General features: G+C 38.4%; 1 protein-coding gene across 2 annotated transcripts in view; it reads left to right on the top strand.

The window, feature by feature from the left end:
- Nucleotides 1-9,398, top strand: part of FUNDC1 (FUN14 domain containing 1) — a 46,070-nt gene extending 36,672 nt beyond the window's left edge. For both annotated transcript variants that reach the window (XM_032100984.1, XM_032100985.1), the window contains exons 3-5: nt 1,033-1,108; nt 7,094-7,222; nt 8,752-9,398. In XM_032100984.1, the coding sequence (XP_031956875.1) occupies nt 1,033-1,108; nt 7,094-7,222; nt 8,752-8,829 (283 nt within the window). In that variant the 3' untranslated portion in view covers nt 8,830-9,398. The remainder of the gene's footprint in view (nt 1-1,032; nt 1,109-7,093; nt 7,223-8,751) is intronic.
- The last annotated feature ends 3,633 nt before the right edge of the window (nt 9,399-13,031 follow it).

The raw sequence follows: 13,031 nt of genomic DNA, 5'->3' as shown, positions 1-13,031 counted from the left end.
TTTGAGGTAGTGGAGGTTTAGCTTTTAGTCCGAGTTTTTTATTTGCTTCTGTAGCCTTAAAATTATTTTTAAAACTTAGATGTGTACATGTAAACTCAGAAGTTTCTAGGGAATAGTTCATCTGGCATCCATAAAAACTGTCTTATTGAATGATCTGGAAAGTGCATATTTCAGTATCTGTAGATGCACATATCTGTGTGTGCCTACTGATGAATATAAATACGAATTCACTGTTCATATGCAGGGGGAAAAATTCCCCTCTGTGTGTGGGCCAGTGTTTAGACACATTGGAATTGCCCAGGGAAGTTGCGGAGCCATCAGCTCTGGAAATTCTTGTCTGAGTCAGGGTTCTTGGCAGCCTGACCAAGCTTCGGGATTGGATTGGGCTCTGCAGCAGTTTTGGGAAGGTGACTGGCCCAGGTGACCTTCAGAGGCCCCTTCCTGCCTTATCCCTACTCTGTAATATCAATATCTGTGCTGTTCTCCATTTAGTGTGGGAGGGTTTGGAGACTGAGAACAAGGTAATTTTCTGGTTGCCTTGATGCATTAAGAATAGACTAATGCCATGTCCCAGTAGAGTGGCCTTGCTGAGTTTAACTCTTGTGTAGGGATGTGCTTCTTTTTACTGAGATCTTTCATTTAGGAGTTGTGTAGTTAATATAAATTATGGTATAATGTATTTACCTTCCATTTGGGAGCAGTTATAGTAGCACTCTTATATAATTATGTTGTGCTTTATTAACGTGCTACATTTAATAACAGTAAGATCTGGAAATCTCAAGCTTACTTTAAAGGGGCCATCAGACAGCCAGGAACAGGCAACCATTACTCACATTGTCTTGTTTTAGACATCGTTAATTTAATATTGCTTGCATTAAATAGCCTTGATTTTTAAATTTGTAAATATGAAATTATACGTTTGCTTTTTTTTAAATGAGATAATGGTAATAGTTGCAGTCAGGAATTGTAGTGTGGCATTGTTCAGCAGAAAACTTCATTGGATTGGGTTTTTTTTTGTTTTGTTCCCCTAAGGTGTGCGGGATTTTTGTTCCAGAAAGTCGGAAAGCTTGCAGCAACTGCAGTAGGTGGTGGCTTTCTTCTGCTTCAAGTATGTAGCATTTCATGCTTTATAAGTTGGCAAATGTTATTTACTAAACAATAGGAATAACACAGCTGTTGGGTAACATTTAATTAGGAAGGCTTCTTACCTACTTCATCTTTTTAGTCTTATCAGTCAAAACCTTACATTTCAACTGGAGTATTGTGTACAAATGTATCGAAGAGACATTGCAAAAATCAGAGGTAAATCAGAATCTACTCTGTCCTGTAAAATAGTTTGTAGTAAGATGAGAACCTTCTGGGCAGAAGCTGAGGTACTGCATGTGATTCAGTGCTGCCAGATGAGAGGAATTGCCTGTAAACCTATGGTTAGGGAGAATTTAAAATGTGTTTATTTTAAATTGGTTTGAGAATTTTATCAGAGCTTTAGAAGAAGTAGGCTGCTTTGGCAGTTGCCTGGAAGGCTTGTTCTGGTCCCAGTATGACCCATGTTCTTCTCTTTTCTCCCCTTGCTATGTTATATTTGTTGAACCTCTAAAGCCTGCCTGAATCTTGACAGCTTCATTGCATTCCTCTCTTTGCTGGCTTTCGGGTTCGGAAGTTTTTAATTATGTTCCCTGGCATGATCATTTTTATTTTTCATCAGATACTGTGATTAGGGGAGGATATATTCCCAAAAAGCCTTTGAATTAGATGACAAACTTTAAGTGAAGGACAATTTCATGTGCTCTTCTTTAAGATGCCAGATTTTTTACTGGCGTTTTTCATGTCTTAATACCTGTGAGCTTCTCATTTTTCCTCAGGTTGTTCTAGGGGATATAGATTGATGCCTACTTAGGCTCAATGATACACAATTTCTTGAGAGGGGAGGTTAAAGATGTGTTTATTCTTTCCAGCATCACCCTGGATGGCTTCTGAAAGGCATATCCTGCATTTATTTCTTCTTTGATTATAATAGCTGGTGCAGTCAAGCATTGATCAGGAAGGGTGGGGTAGTAACTGCTGCTGTGTGATACATTGAAATGTCACTATTGTGTTGAGTACACACGCTTCCTTCATGATCATGGTCCCTACTGGTTTGGGGGCTAGTTTGGTTCTTTTCACATGTTTTGTATGCTACTGGTATTAATTATTTTAATAATAATTCTTTTTATCAATATGACTGAAGAGCTGCCAGGACAGAGGCACCTGGGGTGGAGGCAGCACATTGCTGCAGGTGCCTTCCTCAGTGCTCCTGACTACAGGAAGCTGAAAAGTTAAAGCTGAGACCTGTAAACAAAGGAGAATGGAAATTGAATAAAACATCCCCTCTGCAGGATTTTTGCTTGTTGAACTGTGAGGTTTGGGGAGCTTTCCTGTATATGCAATAGGTTTGCCCTGTGGTTGAGTGTCTGATTTCTTGGTTGATCTCATTTACACTGAATCCAGAAAGGAGTATTATCCAAGAGGAAATATGAGCTAAGTATTTTGATTGGATTGTCTATATCTTAAGTAAGATCAGATTCTCTTGGAAGGAAATGAAGTAAATGCCTTGGTCTCTCCTTTAATTCAAAACATTTTGCATTTTAAGGCTGAGTCATAAATTCTATGGTGTAATTACATTTTTGTAGTCTTTAATTTTTTCATTTAAAGATCACACATCCTGATTCTATGAATACATGTTCAGTGCTTCCCCTGAGTGGGCAGAGTGTTTCAGCACATTACTAGAAAGTTCCTTTTTATCTGTAAATTTCTCTGAAGTTGCAGATTTCATTTCAACTGCTGATTGCAACATTGACATTATAATTACATGCTAGAACAGGAATAATAACTACAGAAGGCAAGATTCTTGGCTGAAGCCCATTCAGTGAAACGTTTCAGTCTTAAAATTTAAAAAATACTTTTTTTTCTGCAGTGGGTGATGACTTCATCTTGAGAAATGTAATGGGAAACTGAAAGCAGTACATTTTTTGACTGTCAGTTTGTACAGGAAGCAAAAAAGATTTTTCGTATTTTTGTAAGTGATCTAGAACTTCAGTCTTCGTTTTGATTATATGAAAAGTAGTTGGAGGAAAAAGATAAAACTGACATTAAATTTGCACAGCTTTTCAAAATCAAGATCAGTTATCACATCTTTGCAGTGGATATTTCCACAGCTTAGTTTAATGAATTAACTATCTTTTTTATTTAGTGAAATAGATGTAGTTCTTCAAATATGCTGGTGTAAGATCAATATCCATGCACTATGTTAAGGAAAATGCAATGCATTTCTCATAACAAGTAAGGGATTTTTCTTGTAACTTCTCATTTATACAGCACAATTTAATGAAATCCTGAAGAGGATGAACTCGTGTACTCTTGGTTCTGCTATAATGAATTGGTTGAAAACAATTGTTCTTAATGAGCACCTAATATTTATTAATTTTTAAAATCCTATCTCCTCAATAGCAGTTTCATTGTTTTTTGCTCTGCAATGAGCATACAAATTACAGGTTTTTCTGAACTGTATTGTCTATTATTTAATAAGGAAATTGGATTTTTATTCAGTTATTTGTGCTTTCATTAATATACTGCTCCTCAGCCCATTAATACACCATTGATGAATTAAATTCAATTCTTCATTAAGTTATGTTCTAATTTAGGAAAAGTAAATACATGAAAACAACACAAGAAACAAAATAAACTCCGAGATATCCTTGGCTTTATCTTGTACAGGGATTTTTGATACTGCACCATGATGATGATCATGGAATCATAGCATGGATTGGGTTGGAAGGGACCTTAAGGACCATGTAGTTCCAGCCCAGTGTGGCATCCTAGTCACACTCCCAGAGTGGGACCAACTTGCTTCTGGAGCTGGGGACTTAGTGAGGAAGAGTTGGATTCAATTTTATGTTGAGTATCCCACTTGACAATGAATGTGTGCAGACTCAGAGGGAGTATTCAATGGAACAGCCAAAGCAAGTGGGAGTTGGAAGTTGGACTGATAAAGAAGTGCCAAGTTCCTGGCGGGTTCTGACATGAAGTAGAGGGACAGAGTGTCTACGCTTCTGTAACCTGCATTGCTGGCTGTGGGGATAGCAGAGCTGTGCCTGCAGATGGTGGCTGAGGGTACAACCTCTGCAGTTCAGCTCTTACAGAAAGTGGTGTGTCGCTTCTCAGTCCCTGCTTGTCTTTGTGCGTTGAGCTTAGAGATTTGTCAGATCTGTTCTGGAAATTGGCGGAGTGTGATGGGGGTTGTTTCCTTCCTAGATAGCAGAAAATACCTCAAAGTGCCCATGGCTTCTGTGCACTGCACAGGCAGCTGAGCACAGGGGAGCTCACCTCTGCCTTCTGGCCTTGCTTGGGCTCTTCTTGAGAGATTTTGCCTTGAGGAAATTAAAACTCTTTTGTCCCATCTTACTATATAAATTTTTGCTCATTACTCCTATCAGTGTTTCATAATAGCAAAGTTCCTGTGTGCCTCTCCAGTATCACCCCCAAAATGAGGTCTGCCCTTGAAAATTCTCAGTTTTCCTTGATTAATGTAAAGAAAGGTACACATATTCTTAGTGTTCCTGCACTGATGTATTTCTTCAATTTTTTGAAAAAATTCTGTTATTTTTTCAACACTTTTGGAAGGTCTTGAACAAATAATGAGCTATGAGATATATAGATAAGTATATAATATATTATTCCATTATCATATATAGAGAGATTCCTGTATAACCAGAAATCCACCCCCCATTGGCCTCTTTAGTAATATATGCAATTAAGATGTATAGACCTATATGACTACTTTATATATCCATGGATATGATAATGGGATACTGTTATTTTACTTTGTTATTGTATGGCCTGAGTTTAAAAATACTAGTAAATTTTGAGAATTCGCATTTATGTAAATTTACTGTTATAAGCAAGTAGTTTTTTTATGATGAATTAGAGTCTAAAAATTGAAGTATATTTTTCCAGCATTTGAGTTCAGGGGTATTATTTCTGCACGTATATATGAAATTATGTAATTAGTGGGGTTGCAGCCAAAGTAGATACGACACAGGCTCTATCACTGCCAAAGTACAGGGTCTTTTTCTTCTCAGTTAAAAATTGTATATTCAAACCGTTACCCTCTGTTGCTTATTTTATAGACTTGTATAAACACTCAAAAGTAGAATTTGGAATCTCTAATTTCAGGGCTACTAAGTTCAGGGAGAAAAGATGTCTGGTTTTGATGCAAGTGTAAGCTCTGCAGTAGTTACAAACAGAACTTAATTAAAAACTTCTACCTCATCTTTGTGCTGTCAGGGTAACTGAGCTAATTAAAGTTGTCTTAATGAAATGTTTCTTCTAAGATCCATTTGCATTTTACAAGCAAGCAAATACATTAGCATTTCTTACATTGTGTTGGACTGGGTAGATCAGTCACATTTAATTTTCAGTTGTATGGGTGAGAAGGCACCAATTCGATGCTTGGGCCTTCTTGAAATTCTTGTGGTTATGTTAAATTCATAAAATAACAATTGCCCCAATGTACAACTATTTTTCTTTTCTTGGTATGTCATCCAGTGACTGGATGTGCAACCAGTACAGCTTTCAAACTGGTTTCCTGCTTTCATACTGTACAGACAGCCCTTAATGAGCTGTCCCTGCCTGGCACTAGTGCCCCTGTGAATAAATGGTTTTACAATAGACAGGCAAAGTCAATTAATTTGTTACATTCTGTGGTATGAAGTAAAAGAGAGTTTAAAGTATAATAAGTTCATTTTGCATTTGTCCAGTGAATTGGTTTTTTGAATTACGCAAAGATGGAAACCGAAATTTACTTTCTTGCATAGGTGGTCTTTTAGAAGCTTTGTTTTAAATTCAAACAAAATCTGTCTGACACTTGTTTAATTTTAGGTTTTTTTTCTGGATTATGAAATCCTCAGTTTGTGGTGAAATAGGTTGCTTAGTTACTGTAGCAGTTGTAATGCAAGCTAGATGGTCTAATTTCAGTTATTTGTTGGAAAGAACCATGTGAAAGTCAAACTTCAGAGCCCGTAAGTGATGTGAAACATTTCTTTTTAGGCTAAACCGAATAAATTGTATATTTAAATACCTGTTCCACAAAAGTTCATTATCTGTGACTTACGTTTACCAGTTGAACAGTTTGCATGGCAGGCTGTTAGGTAAATTGAGTTGATTTCACACCCACATGTGACCTTAAGAAGGACCTGAGAAATGTCACTCTTTACAAAGAGTTTTTATATAACAATCATTTACATGTAAATTTAGTGGTTTATATCTGTTTGTCCTAACAGTTAAAATAAGCAGTAATCCTTAGTTTTGATATTTTTCACTTCTTTTTTTCCCCAAATAAGGAGTTGTTTAGCTGTTTTCTAGAACATGCAACAATCGAATCTTAGAAATAAGGCAAAGATTTGGGATGATGGTTAGACATGCTAAAAAAATTGGGAGTTTGTGTGTAAATTTGTCATGAACCAATCTCCTCAAACTTAGCCGTTTTTCTCATTTTACAGAACTTGTGCTGTTCTCAGGCTGTGTTATTTTTCTACTTATTGGTTTTATTTTGTAAAAAGTGTGAGAATTCTCTTGTAATGAGTATTTTTATTGTTGGACAGTTTAAATTGTGTAGGTTAAAATATGAGTTTTCAGTATTTCTAATGATGATTTTGATTAGCCCCAGATATTCTGTCACAAATCAGAATTCTACAATTCTGAAAGAGGCTGAAATTAAACAGTTTTTCATTGTTGTCCTATGAATGTGTTTTTCTTACAAGCTACAGTAAATGCTGAAGGAAAAACATTTCAAAGCTTTTATAACTAAAGAACAGAGAACTGGTAAAATTAACAAGAGTCTACTGAACTTTGCCATTGCTTGTTCTAATTTGAACTGCTGTCACTGAGGAAAGTATCAGTGTTTGAAGCAGAGAACCTGCTGAAATTGGAACAATGTCTTTTCCTGTATCTGTAATTAAAAAAAAAATAAGAAAAGTGACTTTGTAGGCACCAAGACAATGTATTTTGACTCATGAAATGTGAATTGCAGCTGTACTAACTGCCTTTATTTTCCTAGATTGCTAGTCATAGTGGATATGTACAAGTTGACTGGAAGAGAGTTGAAAAAGATGTAAACAAAGCAAAAAAACAGTTAAAAAAGCGGGCAAATAAGGCAGCTCCCGAAATCAACACTCTAATTGAAGAGGTGAGTCTAAGGTGATACACTGTTTTCTACCAGCCAGGTTTCCTTGCCTTCCACTGCAGGTGATGATGAGTTGAAAACGCAAGTGCTAAATTGGAGGGCATCAGAAATAGTCTGGCTTTAAAAGTTTTAAAAGTTACCAGATTGTGTTGTCTTTATTAATTCAGTTTTCTGGTTTGGTCACTGTTAAAGATGACACACAGACTTGTTCTTGTTGAGTGACAAAGCCAGTAAGGTCATGACATGGTAAAAAAGTTCAGGGTGGTGTGGTTAAAACATGGTAACTACAAAGACAAAAGCCAGATCTTCTCAGACTGCTGATAATAAAATTACTTGTCTGGACAATAATGACTTTACTGCAGAAAAGCTATAGCTACTTTGTAACAGTAGTTGTGATTTTATCTCATTTTTACACATTTTGGAGAATATCTGTCTGCAGAATCTGCCAGGTGCCTGCTATGTTGAGAAGAGGTAGTAGCTGTGATACTGATCAGTGTCACTGGGACTGTTGCACCCTGTCAGTTGAAGACTTCCATTTAATCAATTTTGTGGTTGTTTGGGTTTTTTTAAAGCCTGCTTCTACATTTTTGCACGTTCGGTGCATGCAATCTAAGTTTCATTCTGAATAACTGAGAATCCTGACAGGGAACGTGCTGTAGACAGTGAAACAGCAGCCACACTAGAGCTCTGTAATTAATGAGTTTAGACATCTCAGGTTTAACCTGTGTGGAGTTGCACATCGGTTAATCAAAATTACCTTAAATTTTAATTTGAATATGAACTGAAAATTCAAGAGTGAGGGTTTTCTTGCTTCTTCTGTACCTCAAATAGCTTAACCTCTTCTTCTCCACTGCCCTTAGAAATGGGTGGGACAGGATGGGGTTTTTGGTTTTCCTTTGGTTTTTTTTCCTCTCAGATTGTATGACTCTCTTGTAACTGTGTGTTAGTTGCCAGTCTGAAGTGTTTGAAGGAGAGGATTTATGAAATGGCACATTTGATAAAAGGTGCTATACTCTGTGCTGCTACTTCATGAAATACTCCGTACCCATGTCATCATACATAAGGTTTTTTTTCCAGGATTAAGTTGTTAAGAAACTGGCTCATAATGGAGTCAAGTGTATTTCTTTTCCAATGATCTTCTCTTCCAAAAACCAGTATTTTTTAAAACCTTTTATGATGTGATTGCAATTGAAGTCACGGTGGTGCTCATGGTTTTTTTTGTCAAGGTAGTTTGTAAAACATCTGTCTTGTTTTAATCAAAACTAGAGTGGTATTGGCATGAAATTGCTCTAACAATTCCTCTGTATTTTGACTTTTAAAAGGTTCACTGTATTTTAAATATATTGTTAAAGACATCTGAGAGTCAGTTTGCAGTCCATTGGTGCCACCTGTTTTTATATGGTTTTAGACACATTGCTTCCGCCTGCACCCTTCTCCACAATCTTAGTGTTCTTGTTCCCAGGAAATTGTGATAAGTATTAAATAATAAAGTCAGACACAATTAACTTTATGAATATTATTTTTCTTCTCAGTCAACAGAATTTATCAAACAGAACATCGTGGTGTCCAGTGGGTTTGTTGGAGGCTTTTTGTTGGGGCTGGCATCGTAAGGACCCGAATGTCTCTCTGCCTGATGGGATCCGTGTTGGTGAAGAACAGTTGTGGTGACACGCTGTCTGCAAGCAGTGTGGGTCACTGGGCCTGCTAGAGCAAGACAAGTGGACTAGCTAGAGAACTTGAGAGCTTTTACATTTCAGGCTTTTGCCTCTTGAAGCTTGGCAAAACTAGGATTTGCTGAAAAACTGTGCAGTGTGCTCATTATAGCATTTCTGGGCAAAACTGGTTCATCCTCATCATGACTCTTTTTATCTATGGCCTTTCAAGATCTAGCATTTTTTAAAATGTTATTCTTGGAATATAGCTATGTAACCATACTGTAAGGATGAAAGCTCCATTTCTATGTTTTCAGTTAAATATTGTTTATTTAAAAAGTATTTTTCTTCATGCTGTAGTTGGTAGTATCTATGACTACATACTGTATATGATACTGTAGTTTCAGCCTCCTGGCTGTCCATCTTCTTTAGAAGTCACTGCAATAATAATCAATCTGTAATACCTTTTTACAGAGTATTAAATAACAAAAAACCATGAGCTTATTAAAGGTGAAAATTAACTTTGACTCTTGCCTTTGTGTACATAGAAAATAAGAAAGTGTCTCAATTATAGCCTGCAGGGACCTGGTGCCAGTGTTTGCCCAGACAGGTTTTTAAGGTGGTTTTAGTGATTTGTTACTGTTATTCTAAAGAAGTTGAGAATCCAAACAAACACTCAGTGCATTTTTCTACATTTCAAACTTGTGCACCTTTCAGAAATTTCTACCCAAGGAGGAGTTTGCTCTGCCCTGATTCCTCTGGTTTTTACTGTAGCAGCAGATGAATGTGAACTGGAATCTCTCCCACCAGGGTTGTGTTGGGCTCCTGTTCCCTTGGCTGAACAGCAATAGTGGTTCATTGGCATCGGATGGATGGATGGGTGTGAGCTTGGGATGCACAGGACATGGGATGTTGGATGTATTAACCTTCTAAATATTTAGATTAGCGCGTCCCTTGGCTCCAGAGGTTTGTATTACATGTTGACCTCGTGTTTGTGGTGTGCTTGTGGCCAAGGTGAGTAAGGTATGAAGCATGTCCTGCATACCTCTCAGCTTTAAGGGTTTCATCAAGCCTGCTTAAGGCTTTGGAAAATAAATCTTAACACACACGCCTCACAAACTAAACCCAAGGTACATGAATGGCCATGAATCCTAAATATTTAGTTTTATAGTGAATATCTGAAGTTACATAAGCACAGTTGCAGTTTACTGGAAATGGGAAGCCTGTGGAGGAGTGTGCCTGCTGGGCTGAGATTTAGAGAAAAACAAAGAAAGATGAAAATGTTAAAATGTGAAAGCCTTTGCCGTAGTGTTCAGCCCAAAGAATAATGGGAAGGTAACCAACAGTCAGCTCTTTTTTGCTGATGAAGCTCATGGGGTTTTGGCATGTCCAAAGAGTACTGAAGCCAACTGCTGTGAGTCACCCTGACTGGAATGAACTGGGTGTCCTGAAGGGCTTTGGAGATGAAGTGACCAGTACCAAGAACCTGTAAATGTGCATTTTTGGTGTACTTTGTGAAAGGATTTAAAAGGAGCATATTTTAGTGAGCTTGCTAAAAAGGCAGCTCATGTGACTAAGGAATACACTTCATTGTTAGCATTTAAACCAAAAATACTTTGCAAGACTGATTTCTACAGAGGAAAGTTGTTCTGCTACTCTGTTGCCATCATCTGAGATTTTCAGTCAATGAATCAAGAATTTACTGAAATATGTTTGAGGGTTCTATAGTTTTATTTTTTGAATTAGATTTATTTGGTGATAGATTTTTTTAAGCCTTTGGAATGAGAGACATAATGTTGCACATGTAAAATTGAGGGACTAAGAAGGCAAGGAGAAATGGTGTTATTGAAAAGGTGAACACTGGTGGTTTGTACTGGGATTGGCTTCATGTCCTGGACTCATGACTGGAAAAGGAGAATGGCTACTGGAACAGCAGCACTTGCTGATGCAGTTCCTTGGGCTGGTGAGGCAGAGGGGATGCTGCCGGCAGCTCCAGGTACAGCTGGCAGGGTGAGGAGGTGATGGAGTGGCAGCTTTGGTAAAGGACCACGACATGTAAGTGCAGCTTTTCTTGCAGCTACCTGAGATTTTTTATGTGCCAGCTCAGATCGGTCTCACCTGTCACTGTGTGAGGGAATGCTCTGTAAAGGTACAGTCAAAAAATGGATGTTGATGGCGTTGGGAACAGAATGGAGTGTAACAGGAATATTTAGTTTCTGGGGGTAAAATCTTCTCTGGGATGATTTCAAAGTTACTGTTGCCCTGTCTGACAAAAAAATAATCCAGGCTAAGAAGATTCAGAGGAGAAAGTGTGGTGAGGCCCTGGCACAGGGTGCCCAGAGAAGCTGTGGTTGCCCCATCCCTGGAAGTGTCCAAGGTCAGGTTGGACGGGGCTTCAAGGCTTGGAGCAACCTGGGATAGTGGAAGGTGCCCCTGTCCATGGCAGGGGGGGTGGAACTGGATGATATTTAAAGTCTCTTCCAACCTAAACCATTCTGTGACTATATGATTGTAAAAAAAACATGGAATAAAATTTTTTGAAGAGCATTTGGGAGGGGGAAGAAAAATCAGTTTTAGAAAGATGATTAAGAAGAAAGGTGTTCGAAATACTTCAATTAATGAAAGGCTGACCCAGCATTTCTATGGGTTTTAATGTATAGCTGAAGAACTTACCTGAAAGGTGAAAAACATGGACCTAGCAGTGGGAAACAGCTTTCCATACTGCCCAATGGGTCCATGGAATTAATTTCCACTGTGTGCTACTGGGACCAAGGAAGAGCCTCCATTCAGGGAAAGATGGGGCAGCATTGCAAAAGTCTGTTATATCTAATGGTGGGAAAAAAACCACTTCAGGTTTCTCTGGCCATAGTTAATATTGTTTGGTGCAGTTCATAAGAAAATTATTCCAGTGGGCAGCTGATCCTATCTTTTCCCTCTGCAAGCTTGTGTAATTTTTTCCCCTCAAATAGTTGTTAGCAGCCACTTTTCAAAGTTGAAGGCTAAGATAACGATTGAGGAAGGCATGGCATATATCCCTCTAGTGAACAGCTTTTGAAAGCTTATTAAATAGTGCATTTGGGGAGAGATTGCTAATAAATCATCTATTTGTTTTCTATTATCTTAATGGGATAATCAATTTCCTAAAATTATTTCTTTTTAGTTAAAGCAGCATTAGGCAGTTTTAACTTAAAGTGAGATGCCAGTGTGATCTTATTACTGAATTTTAAGAGGCCAGAATTTGGCTGAAACTTTGAAGGCTGTTTCTGCTTCAGCAGCCAGACTGAAAATTAAAATCTTGTAGTTAAAAGATAGAGCTGCCTCCGAGATTCAAGTGCATTTTTCATGAGGGCTTAAGAAGGGAGGATACAAACAGAGTAAAATGCAGGAGTCAGGACTGTAATTCAGTACTTCTGCCTGTGCAGATTCCCTAAATTATAGTGCATAGAGTAATGTGAAAAAGAATCTGTAATACCTCCCCCTAACCTTTTGAAAATTGTTGGAAATCTCGAAGAATTACTCACCCTAGGACTGTGCATGGGGTGGGTGAGTGGTGGAGGAGAACAAGAGTCAAATCTACCAGGGGAAGGAGGTGCCATCCTCCCTTGCTGGACTGGGAAGCAGGTCTGATGCAGCGTGGTGATGTCCCAGTACTGGGACACATGGAAGAGCTGGTGTTTCTTATTTTGGGGCAGTTTGGGAAGTGAGTCAGCTGACATTCATCAGGACCTGTAAGACTGGAAACCAATTTTAATTAAGATAATTGTGGGGTGAGTGCGCACAAAACATCTGGTGCTGATACAGCACAGCCTGAACCCTTGATTGTGTTTGGTCCCACATTCAAGCTCAGAGGCATCTAAATCTTGGAGTGCTGCAGGACGTGGCACAGAGGTGCAATACAGGATTTTGTGCTCACAGCCTGGGCTGGACACAGCACAGCCAACTCCAGCACAACTGGTGCCAGGCTTGGACTAGGAAATTTTGCTGGACCCAGGCTGGCTCAAATTTATAGTTTGGGTTAACCAGTGCAGTGGTACAAATTTGCCTAGTTCATGGATTCCACACTCAGAGGTTTTCTGCCTCCCTTTTCCCAGTTCCTCAGAGCACTCCATGTTCCTTCCTCCCTGCTTTAGTTTTGCCTGCCTTGTGTTTTTTTTCACAGC

The sequence above is a fragment of the Corvus moneduloides genome, chromosome 2 (genome assembly GCF_009650955.1).
Source record: "Corvus moneduloides isolate bCorMon1 chromosome 2, bCorMon1.pri, whole genome shotgun sequence".
In the NCBI taxonomy this organism is placed as follows: domain Eukaryota; kingdom Metazoa; phylum Chordata; class Aves; order Passeriformes; family Corvidae; genus Corvus; species Corvus moneduloides.
This window is presented reverse-complemented; position numbering and strand designations above follow the sequence as displayed.